Source organism: Salarias fasciatus, chromosome 10, assembly GCF_902148845.1.
Source record: "Salarias fasciatus chromosome 10, fSalaFa1.1, whole genome shotgun sequence".
Taxonomy (NCBI): Eukaryota; Metazoa; Chordata; class Actinopteri; order Blenniiformes; family Blenniidae; genus Salarias; species Salarias fasciatus.
In genome coordinates this window covers 16,963,001-16,980,041 of record NC_043754.1, presented here as the reverse complement: position 1 = coordinate 16,980,041, position 17,041 = coordinate 16,963,001, and the positions used below count along the sequence as shown (strand labels likewise).

The 17,041-nt window shown below is 42.0% G+C and overlaps 1 protein-coding gene across 1 annotated transcript in view; it reads right to left on the bottom strand.

The window, feature by feature from the left end:
* frem2a (FRAS1 related extracellular matrix 2a) overlaps positions 1-17,041 on the bottom strand; it is a 54,718-nt gene that overhangs the window by 23,279 nt on the left and 14,398 nt on the right. The window contains exons 3-4 of the mRNA XM_030100193.1: positions 13,293-13,439; positions 2,886-3,116 (exon numbers count right to left, since the gene is read on the bottom strand). Of these exons, the coding sequence (XP_029956053.1) occupies positions 2,886-3,116; positions 13,293-13,439 (378 nt within the window). The remainder of the gene's footprint in view (positions 1-2,885; positions 3,117-13,292; positions 13,440-17,041) is intronic.

The following is a 17,041-nucleotide window of genomic DNA, read 5'->3' as shown; positions in this document are numbered from 1 at the left end:
CGGAGACGGCGGAAAACAAACCAGCCCGTGCCCTCAACACACACCATAATTAACCCACAGGGGAGGACAGATTGAAGCAGGGGGGGGAGCGATCGAGAAAGAGGGAGAAGAGGAAGACAAATGAGAGAGAGAGGGATGAGAGAAACTGTTATGAGTCACCACAATGATCACTTTAGTGCTTTTTTTCTTTTTTTAGGTGGGGAGTGACGGTGGTCCATGATTACCTCCAAGTTGTATTGATGAAGTGAGGTGTGCACTCCAAAAAAAAAAAAATAACTGAGTGTACAAAATCAAACCTTCATGGAGCAGAAAAGCCTGTTTGTCACACTACTCAATATTCCATTAACACTTCAATTTGCTTAAAATACAAAGAAGCAAATAAGCAGGGGACGGGAAAAACGCCAGATTAATAACCGCTCACGGGAGGGAGTGAAAGGACCGATGTCTTATGTACACGCTTGTGTGGTACAACACATGTAATACAAGGTTTTAGGAAGTAAACAGGAAAGTAAACACTGTGATCAGTGTTTCCTGAGAATATATATTAAAAAAAAAAAAAGCGAACCCTACCTACAGCAAATCTCCGCTGACTATCATGTCAGAACTGTATTCCTCCTCTTTGCCTGAGGGAAAATCCTACGAGAGTCCATATCTACAGTAAAAAAATGTTTATACTGACAGTTTTTCATTCAGTGTGTGTCAAGCTCGCATGCACCTTATGTAATGTGTTACACAGCGAAATGGTGTGTATTCATTCAGCGTGAGGACAACGCTCCAGGTTGGGCTGTGCAAGATCAGTATTAAAACTTAAGTCTTCCTGCACTTTTTTATCCATGTAACTCCACTGATTTTCATTTGTTTTATTAAAGTAGAGCTCGAATCGTATTAGAGACGAAGAGATTTAATGGATTTATTTCTAATGAAGAAAATATGAATGAGACTTAATGCAGGGCAGTTTCCCAATGTTTAATACTATAAATAATCTTTGTAGTGCTGTTTTGTTGGCCGTGGCACATTTACTTACCATCATTACAGGCATCTATTTTTAGCCAAACGATGCCAACGCTTCAAATCCAATATGTGTATTCAGCACCGGGTTGTTTTGAAGATATTCAGATAAATCAAAATAAATATATAACCTCCAGGTTATTTACACTCAAAGAAGTTTTTGTTTTTGGTGTTTCAATTTATTTTGTCCTCAGACTTCTCGCTGTAACAAGAAAGCAAGTGTGAGTGCCGCTGCAAGCATTTTCAGTTAGCTGTTTTTCACCGGTATTTCTGTCTCCATGAATAAATATAGTAGTAGTTGTATTTCGGCTTTGGGAATAGATCTCACTCTTCCATTATTCGTAGAAGCCTGTTTATCTGTTTGCACTGCCAGAAGATATGCATTAATAATGCGTGCTGAAATGAAAATAAGAAAAAAAGTTCAAAAATGATAATAATATGACTAATTTCGAGCCTTTATCAACTGGTGAGATGTAAGTATGAAAACAACACTTTCATCATGCCGTATTTTTGTCAGTTATAGGAGAATTTAGTCCATTAAAAGTGAAATCTTTCAATAGAAATGCAGCATTTAAACCTCTCAGGCTGTCAATAAAAATGTATTTAACAGATATCAGCAGTGAAACACATGATTTAAACTCCAGTCAATGAACAGAACATTGTTTATTTACCATTCATTACACCATAAACTTTGGCAGGAGCATTTTTTTAAAGAAACAAAACTGTATCATCTGTTTCCTTCTCTTTGTTTTTCTTAAAGCGATACTTCAACATTTTGGCAAATTGGCCCATCTAGGGCAATTCGGTAGTCATTTAGAACAGCCTACTTACTTTTTTCGTGAGGGCGAGCTGTTGTTTATTCAGCGGTGGGTCTGAGGAGAGCTTCACGGCGGACATAATGGAAGTGGATGGTACAGTTGCTTCCCCTCGTCAAACTCATCAAATACACAATCTAACAACCCCAAAACACTTTGGTGGACACGTTACAATCCGCACATTCACTACGCTGTGAAACACCAACAAATAATATTGTAGCGTTACGACTTTGAAGCAAATACTGGGAACTACTTTTTCTTTTGAGATCACTACGCCCAGACGCCATGTTTAGTAAGTAGTTCCGTCTTAGCAATCTTCGCAAAAAACGCTCAATCTCGTAATTTTGCATTATTTCACAGCGTAGTGAATGTGCGGATTATAACGTGTCCACCAAAGTGTTTGGGGGTTGTTAGATTGTGTATTTGATGAGTTTGACGAGGGAAGCAACTGTACCATCCACTTCCATTATGTCCGCCGTGAAGCTCTCCTCAGACCCACCGCTGAATAAACAACAGCTCGCCCTCACAAAAAAAGTAAGTAGGCTGTTCTAAATGACTACCGAATTGCCCTAGATGGGCCAATTTGCCAAAATGTTGAAGTATCGCTTTAACTTTGAACAATGAAGTTAGTTTTTGAAAGAGAGCTTAGTTCTTCATATTGCATTATGACACAATGATTGACTCAGTTTAGTTTGCAAACTCTTGAATAAGCTGCAGTTAAATGCATCACACCGAATCTGAGCTTCGTTTTTCTCGATCAAACAGATGCCATTGATGCCAGGAGTTGAAACAGTTTCGTCTCCTTATTTACATTTTCTTAACTCCACAAAATGTAAAACTGGAACATTTTTGTTATAAAACATATTGATGGAGAGCTGGTGATTACTAAATGTATGCAATCATTTTACAGTCTGTAATTTTTAACTACTCAGCACAGAGATTCATGAATGATTGCCGAATGGGGCAGTTTCTTCGATTGCAATTGGGCAGATATATTAATCACGCCTCGCTGTGATTGCATATGTGATGTGGGTGTGTAATGTCTGCACCAGCAGCACTGACCGTCGCTGGGATCCAAGATCTCAACAGTTGCCGTGTCGGGGAACTCCATCACCCCCATCACTGGCTCCGACAGCAGAATCTGGAAGGTCTCCATCTGCTCGTACTTCCCGTCCGTCAGGATCCGGACGCGCCACGCGGCTCTGGTCTGGCCGGGGTTGAACTGGACCTGCTTCTGCGACTTACCCTTGAAGTCTTCGTCCTTCTTCGCGCTCCCGTCCTGGGTGCCAATGCCTGGAAAACACAGACAGCGAAGGACGTTCAGAAGGAAGGAGAAGATGAGGAAAGCCTGGTTAGTTTCAAAAAGAGAAAGGAGCGGAGACAAAACAAAGAAAATGTCCGTGAAAGGGTGACGAGCAGGAGACGGAAACAGATGAAAAGCAGATTAGATATTCACACCCTTTAATGTCGTTCAGAGTGGTGAGAAAAAGAGTGTTGCATCTATTTTCCCAGAGCCTCGGGAATGTGTGAAATGAATTTGTGACTGAAGCATTTAAATAAGCATATTCTACCTCAGCGAGAAGGATTAGCTACAAAGTTATATGAGTGTGTGTTAGTGTGTGTCTCATCCTTTCTGCTTCAAATGTCTCCTTATTTCATTTCAAACGAAACCAACATTTCCACTCACTGAGACGCCTTATTCCAAGGTAAGAGGAGCGCAGTCACAACAGTGTGTTTCACATTAAACGACAATCAGGGAGGAAACGGGCGGCACATGTCATAGACAATGCGCCACATTAGGATCTATACTGTTCATTTGCTATCGTCGATCCCTGGAGTCTCATGAGAGCAGGGTGAGCGGAGCCACGCCAGGCAGACACATGTGTCTCTACATAAAAAGGATTTGTTGTCTTTATTCAAACACTCAGGCGGCTGCACAAACAAGAGCGAGAGGAAAAGAAAAAAAAAAAAAGAAGGAAACAAACACATGCAGATGAGTCTGGATGCATCAGATCGTACACACGGCGCGATCTGAGAGGCTGGGATTGTATGCAAAAATTTCAGCTGAAAATAAACCCACATGCTCGCAGTCTCGCTCGTCCGTGTTGCCGCACCTGCGAGGACCTTCTGCTGGTTATATGCATCCCCAAACCTTAATGCTGTGATAAATGATTCAAAGGCTTCTGTATTTCTGGGATCGTTTTGTTGCTACTCTGCTTTTTTTTTTTTTTTTTTTTTTTTCGCCAAAACATCAGTCCACCAAATGTGCCTCTCCGCAGCTCAGTGTTTTGGACGAATCCCTAAAATAAAATGGAACGGAGTGAAGAGAAACCAATTTTTACCTTTAATAGTCACCCTAGCAATGTTCCGCCGTCTCATTCTCAACCTGATCTGAAGCCACCAGCACATTAAATATAACACCCCGTGTTGCTGCAATTTTGTCAACAGCCCAGCACGGCACACCGGGCGACTCGGGTTCCTCTCTTCCTCGCCTTTTTTCTACACGGGAAAAAGCCAAGGATGGAGCTATTACTTGGCGCAGCTGAACTAATGCAACATGAAAAATCTACTTCTCTGGGGGGCACGTTGAAAGTCTTTTTGAGAAAACTAAGACATGACTAATGGAAGCTCAGTCAGAAAGAGTCCCGGTTCGCTCGATCACCTCCCGTCAGGTCAGCCGGAGTCGCGTCTCTTCTGACGACTGAGTCACTGGCGAGAGCATCGGAAATGTGAGTGAATTACAATACGATTATGAAAATACAGGCCCTCGTTAATCCAGGCCAGGTGCTTCGAGCAGCATGAGCAACAGTTTTCAATTTCCAGTTTTTCTGACTTCTTGGGTTCTTCGTTGAAATTGAATTATGAGGCCTTGCATGAAACGTAATAACGTTTATGTTTTGTAATATTTTTGCTGAAAAGGTTCGCATATTTTTGTTAGGATAGACTTTCCTTGGCAAAAAAAAAAAAAAAAAAAAAAACGGCTTGAAGAAAATAAGGTCAACAAAATTTGGTTGAAATTTTAAATTGAAACCACAATAATCATTCTAGTCAGTCTGCAATACTGTCAAAGCACTAAATCAGGAGTCCAGGTTTTTTTTTTTTTTTTTTTTTTTAACTGAGGCGACATCCAGAAATCGATATACAACTGTTTCTGTTGTGAAAATACAAATGTCAGAAATTTTCTGCACTCATGAGTTTGGATCACCTGCAAACTTGTTTTTGTTGAGAATCCAACTCTGAGCCATCATTTTCTAAAAACAGTGCTCAGCGGTCACTTCAAATGGCACGACTGGAAAGTCTGTGATCAAGGAGCATTTTGTTAGCCTTGATTTGACTCTTGTTTCAGGTTGATGCCCTCTGGGCTGATACATTCAAGCTCTGCAAAACTGTTGAAATTGTATTCGTGTGTGGAACCCATTCAGTGATATTTGTCCAACTTTACAACAGAAATTAACATCAGGCTGCAGGTGGCCTGCAGGCAATACCCTGCACACCTCTGTGCTAATATTATTGCAGAATACAATGCCGGCATTTCTCAGTGCATTGATAACGGCTGTTTGATTCATTATAAAGGAGAACGGAATGTAACTGGATTCTACATGCTATTTAGCTCCCTGCAGCACAGCAGCTGATAAGCTATCAGACTTTCCAAATGAAGTTGTCAAAGCAATTTCCCTCGATAAATGTTTGTTTGGCGACATCTTAGCAAAGTAATGTGCAGGAAGCAAGTTTTCAAAGTTAGGTGGAGATGAGAAGTGGTGCATTCACAGCACGGCAAGCTAATATTGGTTGCGGTTCCCTCGTCCATTGCTGTTTTGTTGGTCTGCTCTGTGTAAAGCAGAACGCTGATAAAGGGGTTTCTGACTAAATTGAGTCAGTGAGATCTGTCTTTCTTATTTCTGATTTATTTTCTCAGCTGAGGACACAGGACATGATTACGGAGCAAAGCTTTAAAGGGCAAATTAAATTTAAGGTGTACTTCAAACAGGAAAAATACAAAATAGAAAACAAACCTCTCAGTGCTGTTCTAATTAAAGATGGAGCGTTCATTTATACTAGCATTGTTAACCAGACTGGGATCGAGCGGGAACAAATCTGAACCACCATGAGAGGTGACAGCAGACCGAACCACTTTCCCAAACACAGATTTCACCTTTGAATTACAGATGAAAAGTTTGAGCATCACACTGTAGCTCCTTCACTCGACTTTGATCGGGTTTCACTCATCACGACAAAGACGCTGATCACTCGGAGCGCCGGGCTCACGTGGAGCCACGTCTCCATCTGAAACGCAACACATGTATCTGTTTACAGCCCGGAACAGATGGCTGCACTTTTGATGAAGAGAACTGAGAAAGGCGGACAGAAGCGCCGTCTGATAAAACGCGACTGATGCCATGACCGGGGCCGCTTGTCTCGAGCGTCGCGGAGGAGATCTGCACGCTCGGGGTGTGGTCTCCCGGTTTTTAAAACTGATCCGCACACGTACCGGAATGAGAAAGGATTATTTCTCGTGAAACTTTTTGTCCAAATCCAACCGGAATTCCATACGAGGAATTTAAAGTTGATTAGCGGCGAGGATGATGACTGCAGAAGGCAAACACATGAGGCTTGACAGACTTGATGTAATGAAGGATTAAAGTAAATGAAAGCTGCTGAATATGTGTCTCTGATGATTTCTATATCATCGTTCTGTCCAGATGAGTTGATCCACATCAAACAAAGTACACACACACACACACACTCTGTTTCCAACAGATATTACAGCAACCTGAGCTTCAATCAATACAAGATGCAATGTATCAAACAACTGTTAATTATATGTTCAGTGTAACATGAAGACGATTCTTATATCAAGGATACGGAGGTGAGGATCTGAGGAAAAAAGGTTTAGGAGGAGGAACAGCTTCGATTAGTTGCTTGGCAACAAAAATAAGGCTGGACTAAATCTCAGAGGAGGTGATATAAGCTTAACCTGGAGAAAGAACACATTTTTAACAATTCTCAATTTATCTGCCAAAGCAAGGACAGAGCCGATAAGAAGGGAACATAAAATGGAAGTGTAATCTTCAAGAGGTGAGCTTTGACTTATTCGGGGAGTAAAAAAGAAGAATGTGGATCCGGTTCCATCTTCATTCCCCACGAGGGTCTTAATATTGATCACACACCAAAAAGGAAAGGATGAAAACTGTGGAAAAAAAAAAGGAAAAGGAAGGAAAGGAAAAAGCTAAATGTAAAAAAAAAAAAAACGTAAGGTGAGGAAAGCAAAGGTGTGCAGAAGGTGAGAATCTGAGAATAAAGAGTTTTATGAAGTCAACAGAGGGGGAAGATGTGAGAAAATAAAGGCAGGAGCCTGCAGAGACGCAATGCAAAGAGCAACAACAAGCTACAGGACTCAAACGGAAAGAAACAAGACGGAGCGAGAACAAAGGGCAAACGAGCAGAATGCGAGAGAGCGACGGGGACAGGGAGGTCGACACGGGGCAGGCAGCGCAGGAGACCCCGACGTTAGGCGTAATACAAGACAAAGCCAGTGGCAGAGACCTTTGGCCGGAAGGCAACGAGCGAGCGAGAGGAAGAGAGAGATGGTGTCTTTGATGCGTGGAAACAGGTTGGGAGTAAAAGGACCTCTTCACCGAGCGACGGGGTGGAGAGAGATTACAGATGAAAGGAGGAGAGGGTGAGACGAGTTGACTGAGTTGACAAGTCGGTGGGACGGGCGTCGCTGGAGAGAGGAAGAAGTGATGAAATTCAATTAGCAGTTGAGGCTGAAGACAAGTCTATGAGGAATTAGACTGAATGTTGGATTTATCTTCTTCTTCTTTTTTTATGAGAGGTGAGAAATCATAAGTTGGAAAACCGCAGTCCGGAGAGCCAGTCTGATCCCCGCGCTCTTGTCCAGTCCTGAGTTCTGTGTTGCGGTGGGGGGGGGGGGATCTTTGAACCTTGATCTGATCCCGGCGTTCCACCTTCATTGATCCTCTCTGCCTGCGCGTCCTGTTGTGATGGACCGTGCGTAACAGCTCTCTTCCACCGCTGCCTGGCACCACGCCAGCTTTCATCAGCTAACCCCGCACAACAGCGGCAAGCCTCTGAACACATGGCGGTGTGTCCTCCTCCCCGCGTTCTCATTCCTGACACACTCCCGAGTCTAATTTAATGTAATCTAGCTGTCTGTCTGCACACACACTGTCCACTTTCATCAGGACTTCCTGTGTCTTTCCATTTGTCTCGTCTTTTCCTTATTTCTTTTTTCAACTTTTGTTTCATTTTATTGTTTAGAATTCCTCTGTCATCTATTTGTTATTTGTCATTACATTTTTGGTTTCAATCCCAGGTTTGGTTTTGTTGTGATCTTTGATCTTTCCTTGCCACTCTTCTAAATCCCCTATTAGCACATCGCACATATCCCAAGAAGCATCTGAAAAGCATTGCTTTTGAATGATTCGGTCATCTTCAGAACAACTATAGTTTTGAAATGAAAAAAAATTGTGACTGTCATGATATTTCTCTACAGTTTGGGTTAAAAAAAATGAAGCGGTGACAAAACAATTACAGCTTGATTGGAAAATATAACAGAAAATGCTCATACACAGTATAATGATTTGATATCTCTAATAACAAAAACAACGCACCGCAAAGGAAATCTCCACTAAGCTGTCTGCTGGTGTCTTTTGTCAACACATATGGACACATTCTGCAAAGGACTTACGACCAGATGTCAGGTTATTCTGGATCTGTGATGAATTGTTCATGAAGCATTGAATGGGCTCACTAAGAAAAACGGTTGACATTTTAACCAGGTCATTATTTTAGTACATAAAACTTAAAGTCCTGAAAAATGTGTGATAATCCTTTCTGATAAAACATCATCAGCATTTTCTTTGTTTTCTAGATTATCAGTGATTCCACTCTGACAACTCGTACAGCAGGATATTACTCAAGTTTAATCAAGTTTGATTATTTAAGTTACATTTATGGCCTTGATCCTGTTTATGAAAGCTACCAGTTTCTTCTTTCCTGTTTTTGTTGTTTCCTCGACGGCCTGCAAATCAAAATTTCCAAGGCAATGACATGAGGGACTCACATTGTTACTGGAGTACCATCAGCGATATTTGTCAGCTAACTGACAGTCGCTAATATCAAGGGAAAACGAGGCCGGTGAAGTGCATCCTTCATGAACACACAGCGAGAGTGCACTGCGGCAAAGGAGGAACTCTCGGAAATCACTCAGACGCGGGCCAAAAACACATGCAAACTAAATTAGTCAAGGGGAGTCGGGAGGAACACGAGTTGGTTCGTTCGCTTATTACATTGACCACGTTCCATTTTACACGCTTTGAAACGGAGGAAAATCTCACTATCGACGTCTGAGCAGACCAAGCAGTATCACATGAAATATACACTCGCTTTATGCAAAACAGCATGTATATATCTTCTAAATGAAATTCTTCAGTCGCAAGGTTAAATATTTTTGTTAGACCGAGTTAAGTTAGATGCACTTATTTTCCTCGGGCTACAATAAATATTCATTTTCCTTAATCTGACTTCAAACCATTCACTTGTGCAGAAAACGCCGCGGTTAAACATGTTGTACCTACATCAGGGTACATGAAAAGCACTTTTGCACCGATTCATTCTCGCCCCACATTAACATACCGTATTAAACGTTACTTTCAAAGGGCCTGTTTAAAAATGTATGATATGCGCGGGTATGATTTGCGTGTGGTCAGAGATAACCGCGTGCTCGCACATCAGAAGGCGAGCTGTCGTGTGTGCCAAAGAGATACACGCGGAAACCTTCCCGGGAGGAATCAAAGATACGCAGAATGCCCACACATCGGGACGCGCACAGGTAGATAAGTCACGAGGCGCGCGGCGATGCAAACACCAGACCTCGTGATTAAAGGGATCAGAACGACGGCGAGAGGTGAGCGGGAGGGAAAAGCCGCTTTACAGCTGCTCTCGCCTCCCGGAGCGAGCCGGGTCCAGAATGACAGAGTTCGGTGCTTCGGGGTTAACCTTTTAACCTTCCAGCCGCCGCAAACACTCAAGTTTATAAACAGGAAAATATGCTGGGGATCTGCTGGTCAGGGAGCCGACGAAAAGCCGGCGCTGTCGTTCGTGTGGCTGTCGGGATTTGAGACTTGCGCGACAAAAAGCGGCGCGCTCTCTGCCCACTCTGTGTTTTGTATGCGGCTGAGTAATGCAGGCAGAGAAATGCTCACTTTTAAGTTTTCCCTGTGATTGACTTATTGTCAGTCTCTTTCATCGAGGTGAAATGCTCTTTGTGTCGCTGTCGGCTGCTGTGACAAGAAGCAGCGCAGATTAAACCGGCTAAAAGACGGAGAGCAGCAGCTATTCAGATTCTACATCCATTAGTTTGAAAAAAAAAACAGAAAAAAACAATAACAACATTTTAATAGGAGAGCAAGTACAATTTCAATCAAAAAATATATAAAAACAGATATTTTCACTGTGAAAAACCTTTCCTAGAGGAAGGCTTTGATGAACATGTGTCCAGAGTACATTTCAACATCTTTTTAGGTGGTTAGACAGCGGGGAAGCTCATGCTTTGGTTATTTGCTGGAGCCTTTTATGTATAGAGTTTGTGTGGTCTGGGATTTTTCAAGGCAGGTCGGTTACCTTGAATGACTCGACTGTAGTGTGAACGAGTGTGTGTGTGTGTGTGAGAGACTATCTGTCTTGGTGTGTTAGCCCTGAGATGGAGCGTTGGCCTGTCCAGGGTGCAGCCTGTCTCTCATTTATGGTCTGCAGGGACGTCGTCCCGCCTCTCAGCCCGATGCCAGCTGAAATATCCTCTATAGTCCCCCCAGTCCGAGTTACACAAAGCGGGTGTAAAAGCTGGAGGGATGGATGGATAGGCACCATATCAGAGGCAGAGTGTCGAAAAAAGAGATTATATTTCTGTTTCTCACCGTTGAAAGTGTGGATTAAAGATATAATATAAAGCAACCGAGCTCCGATTAAAAAAAATAATTGAGAGAATATGTGTGAATGCATATTCACACATAGCTGTCACTTTTGCATGAAAAGAAATGACAACATAGCCGATCACCGAGACATTGTTCTGAGGATATGTGAAATTGAGGTATATTAATTTTCTAAGAAAAGAGCCGACAACCTTTGTCAGACTCCAGTATTAATAAATGATGAGTAGAGCTCAACATGTCATTCGCACATATCGAAACATTTCTGTCCACTGTAATGATATAATGTTAGTTATATTTCCCAGTAACTCAATAAAACCCCAGTTATATTTGTATTTAAGGAACTGAAGCTTTCTCGCTGTAGCAGTTCTTACGTCTGCCTGCTTAATGCAGAACAGTTTTTTTTTTTATATTGCTTCTTGATATGCACTTGTTTTGATGTTTATTTCATGTCTTCACTTGAAAATCTGGGGCAACTAAGGTTGAACTTTGAACATCAGGGAAATAGTCCCAGAATTCTTTGTGAAGCTGCACAAGGCTGCTTGACTTTGTTGTCTTGTGTGTGCCGGAAAATAAAGAGAAGCATCTCCGCACCACGCTGACCCCACACCTAACTCGGCTCACTTCACGCAGCTCAGAACAAAAACTTATTTTTCAAAACTCTAAATTGGCTCAAGGCCATACAAAATGAAACTGGCTTATTGGATAAATCTCCTCACAATGAAAGTTCAAAGAAAATGTTGCCATTTCTTTTTTGGCTTCAACTGGTGTGTTGATTTGACTTCTCTTTCTTCAACTAAAAAGAAAAGCATTTCATTTCAGGTGTGAATGAAGCAAAAATGACAACTGCATAGATCAAAAATAAATAGCTTTTTTAGTAATTAAGAACATTCAAAGATATCTTTTCTCAGTTCTCTTTTTAAAAAGATGAACGTTAAGCCTTAACACACTTTCGATTAAAAGTAAAAAGACAAGTAGCTACATCTCCTATATTCTTCAACTCCACATTCACCAATTAAAAAGTGTTTTAATAGAAACTATTAGTGTGATTTGTCGTACATAAATCCCGTATGAAGCCTGTTAAACTGCCATCTCACACAAATGGATTGTGCTTTCAGCTTGTTTGCATTTTGCATGGAATAATAGCAAACATTATGGGACATTATGCCCAAACAGGAGTGTTCAGTGGAGGGTTTTCCACGCATTAGGCTCTGTTTAAATGACAGTAATCTGCTGGAAATGCCATCGTTTCCGCGTTTGTTTGCTTGCATTCGCCATGGATCGACTGGATGAAGCGCTGAGCAAAAAAGAAATGGGATACCATGGAGTTGGTTGTCTTGGTGGAGGAACTTATCAAACCTATCAAGAGGGTTACAACAAATAAATCTGGACTGCATGGAGTGAAAAAGAAAAAAAAAAACAACAAAAAAAAAGAGCTGGAGGATGATTTGTCACAAAGTTAAAGCAATGAGAAAAAGAAAAGCAGCAGAAAACAAATCAAATCTTTCATAAGAAAGTTCTGCGAAGTCTGTTATTTTGCGGCGTTGTCAGACACACTCCTCGGTGTGTGTTTGTGCGAAGTCAAGACTGCATCGAGTTTTATGAGCGCGAACCTCAGTGGTTTCTCAGCTAAAAGCAAATTATTTTCAGCTGATGATTTGATGAGTTTAACTTTTAGAAAAGTCAGCAATTAACTGCTGCAGTTCATCTAAAAGGGGAAAAGCCCTTCAGCACTTTTCTACATTGTGTTCAACAACAACAAATCTCTTGATTGCATTACTGAAAAAGTCAGTTTTTTTTTTTCTATTACCAAAGGTTCTGACATTCAAGCTGAGCAACAGTTACTAAAACAAGTGCAAACTTGAGCCGTAACTCCAGCGTGGCCGAAGGGAAGCTGCAGCGTGCGATCATATTTGCAAATTAAAAACTGAGACAACGATGATTCCAGACCCAGTTTCTGTGCTGATGAAACTGCAAGGGCAGGGACAGTCAGGATTTAATGATGTTAGCACTCTAAATGAATGAACTGCCACTCAATTACAGTTTGTGAATTACACAGAGGTTAACCGATGCCATGATGAACTCCACCTCTCACTCCTGCTGATCAGATTCACAAGAAAACTTCGGTTCCCAGCGGCGGGACGGAGAGGAGCAGCAGCTGCTGCGCTGTGGAGAAACTCGCCGGGTGACTGCATGTCATGAATGAGAATGGCTTTCTGTAGGCTTCCACCGACCAACGATCCGGAGATATGCATGTCCGGTCATTGGTGACGATGGACAGGTGTGTGTGTGTGTGTGTGTGTGTGTGTGTGTGTAAGGTGGAATTACTGAAATGTTTCTTCACAGCTGACACTTTTATCAGACTTCAAGGAAATGATCTCGTTAAAAAAAATTCCAGTTGGAGGCAACAGACGCATGAACACCCCGGACTTTGAACAGCGTGGCAGCGATTATTAAGTCTTTCACGTCGTCTTTTATATCACGGTGGGGACGCAGAGAGAATGGCGGATGGACTCACCGATGAAAGACGTCTCTCCCAGGTATCCCCTCCGTCTGAGCACCACGTCCAGGAACTTCTCCTCCTCGTCCACCACGTAGTATTCCTTCTCCAAGGAGATCCAGGCCCAATCCAAGCGGAACTGCTGTCCTTTAAGCTTATTCCCACCTAAACAAATTAAAAGAGGTCATACAGCTCTTTAATCCCGGCTCTGAACAACCTTGATGGTCAGTTTTTCTATTCTTTTGTTTCATTTAAAAGGGGAAAAAAACGGTATGAATCCGTGGTCTATTGTTCCTGTTGATGTGTCACCGCGCAGTGTATCTAAAGTCTCTGTGGAAATAAAACATTATGTGCAACGAGGTGTGGGACAATTTATTTCTCTTGACTTAACGACCAAAGGCTGCATTCGACACTCTGTAAAAATAGAGGAAACCATAAGAGAAACTCTGCGACCCCAGACGATGATTACTGTAAAGCTGTAATAAAGAAAAAGTGCTTTAATTATTTTCGGTGTGCGGCCCAACCCATCTGCGGCGGAGCTCGTACAGAACGGTGAACGATGAACGTGACGGTATATCTTTCTATATCAATCGGTCAATTGCTTCCTTCTGGGCCTTAATTTATTTCATCGTACTGATTGTTTCGAGCTTGCCAGGAAAGCCAGTGTACTGAAAAAAGAAGAGAATGGTGGTGTTAGCGCCAGGTTAATAAAACCGCTCAATAGCTGCCACGTCAACAAGTGGACGGGAAGTTTTTGCTGCTCAGAATGGAAATAATGAGAAAACACGGTAAAAGTACAAGAAGTGAATGAAGCGGAGGAAGGGAAGAAGTGGAGGAGGAATCATTTCTTTTTCCTGCTTCTGTGCGGCGGTGAACAATGCCCAACACCGCACGTCACTCCGGTAAGTACTATAATAAATATCTGAGTGTGTGTTTTACTGGTGGAAGAAATAACACACAGGCAGGCAGACCTGGAAATCGGTATGTGCGGGCTGTCACGGAAAGAATTCTTATTTTCTTCTGCCGGAGACAATTTAAAAGCTGCCTGTTCATTCGCGTCATTTGTGAATCTTAAAGCACGACTGGTGAAAGCGTGCAAATCACAGCACTTCACCCACATCATCAAAGACGGCGGCGGGTAGCGTCGCTGCTCAAACACCCCTGTGCGACAAAGGCAGCTCCGCTCTGTGATTAATCCTGCGTTGTGACACTAACTGACAAAATAAGCCGGTCTCCCTCATGTAATATGAAATCATACATAATGTTCCAGAGAGCCGGGGACGGCGGCTCCTACCTGCGCTTCACACACCTTCGCCATCGGCTCCCTGTTACATTAGGTTCTCACCCGGTTTGCAGAAATGGTGTTAAAACGCTGCGAAGGTGAAAAGTTCAACACTTCCCAGCTTGGCAAGCATAATGCAGCATGCTAAGGTGAGGAGACAGCTAATATAATTAGAGTTCATGTATAAAACCTGGAGGCCAAGTTCAGGCTCCACTGAGTGGGAGCTAATAGAAATATACACATGCAGCCGCTCCATGATAACCGTAATAAACTACTGAAATCTGTGTGCGCGTGTGTGTGTGTGTGTCCATGTGCAAGACCCAATAAGAAGAATCGGAAGGTCAAGGTTAACCTCAGGATACCGTTGGGCTATGTTTGAGGGCGAGATAAAGCTGCCGTAAGTCTGTGGGAAATCTTCTGAAAAAGTGTGTGTGCATGCATGCGTGTATTTGCACGCGCATGTTCGTGTTTGTGTACAAGTCCTTGAGGGTGACCTCTCACTGGGGTGAGGAGCTGAGGACCGGGACCACGAGGATCTGAGTCGGTGGACGTCAGACTGTCTCATTCCTCCAGCCTCTTAGAAGGATAAAAGCCCCCTCACATGTGCTGACCGCACAAAAAAAAGCGGCTTTGAAATCATCCTCAATAGAGAAAAATTCACTTTCCACCCCCCCATCAAAGACTTTTCTAAGAAAAACTCAGAGCAGGATTTTTTTTTTTCTTTACCAATTAGGAGTCATAGATTCTGTACAACAAATTTCAAGGATCAGAGCACTGTGAGGAACCTGGAGAGGAGAAACTTTGATGCCTGTGTGCTCCACTTCTGCTGTTGGCTCGTGATGTGGGATCTACTTGACGGAGCAATCAGCGAGAGCTGCCCTGGCACACGGTTATTTTTTAACCATGAGGCCCTGATATCAGTTTCACGAAGGTGTATTAGCGATACAAAGAGGTTTATTTTTCTCATAAATGCAATATCTTAATGAAAAATGCTGAAAACATAGTAAGAATTTTAAAAAAAATCAAGTCAGCCCTAAGATAGTGGTTAAGAAGATGGATGGATGGATATTAACAAAATCCGCCTACACTGAGACTTGAAGAGGCAATTTTTTTTTTTTTTTTTTTTACCTCCTAGCAATAGAGAATGCTGATTCAGTGTCCCTGCATGCTTCCCACATCACACTATGGAGCTTTGTTAACATAAATTTACCAACCGTGGCATAAAAAATGTTGAAGGAGCTCAAGAATCCAAATATACCTCCATACCATCTATATTATATCATATTATTTTTGTTGTACTACTATTTTAACAATAGCGTGGCTGTTTGTCGTTCTGCCTCTGTCTTTTGTCACTTCCTAATGCATGAATAATCATGAACAAACACTGTATGTCAGTTTTACTCTTGGACTTCTGGATACACTTCTGCTGGTTTTCTCAGAGGTCGACCACAACGCTTGATACGATGAGGTGGGAAGATGAAGAAGAAAAACAATCACAATCTTTCCAGATTCCCTCCCTGCTGGCCTTGAGAGAGGCGTTTTATATACAATTAAACACTGCAGCACAATAGCAGACCGAGTACTGTGTAGGCTGCTTTAAAAACCAAACAATGCAAGCGCTCCATCTATTTCCCATCAAATGAAATGCCTTTCAATACAACAAGTGTCAGCACAAGCTCTTAAATCAGAGTGAGCCACACTTTGAATTTCTCCGCAACCTTCTACCTCGAAAGATATTTACTCCCTCAACCTCTGAAGGAAACGTTGTGAAAGAAGAATTATTTATTTAGAAGGGCATAAAAACAAGTGCTCCAATCCCCCCATTGGAATGAATATCTGCTCCGGCTCTTGTGTGTGCTGCGGGGACCGGCCTGAATTGCTACACTTTAGCCTCCAGGAGTTTTTCCAGTCATAAAACCTGAGATTTTGTAAAAGTCAAAAACAAAAAAAAAAAAAGAGATCCCTACTGAGGTTTATGTTCAGTTAATAGTATTTTTCTTTTGCAACCAAGCATTTGATTTGGTTTTGAGAAAGTTGTTCCATTAGAGGCTGTAGCCATACATACATACTTATAATTTAGCTTCTTGAAGATATCTTAACAATAACACACCTTATTTAATGTAGGTAAAGATTAATCCAGAATGAAAAGAGAAAATTATATTTAATAATAGCAAATGCAAAATGAATCACTATCTCTGCCCATCAGCTGCAACGGCAAACATGGACAGAAGGATAATCCTGCTACCTGACTGTGACCATGATCTCATAATTGAAATATTAAATATTCAAGTCAGATTCCCCGAAAATACTGATTTGGATTCCCTTCCATCACAGCGTGTCAAATAAACATAGCTCACAGCAGTATAGCAAACACACATAAAAGTGGGACTATCATTTACAGGTTTTTCGGGGATGTGCGAAGCAAGTGTTAACACGCATGTGTGTGTGAGAGCACGACGGCTCGTGTTGGACTGCTTGTGCTTTT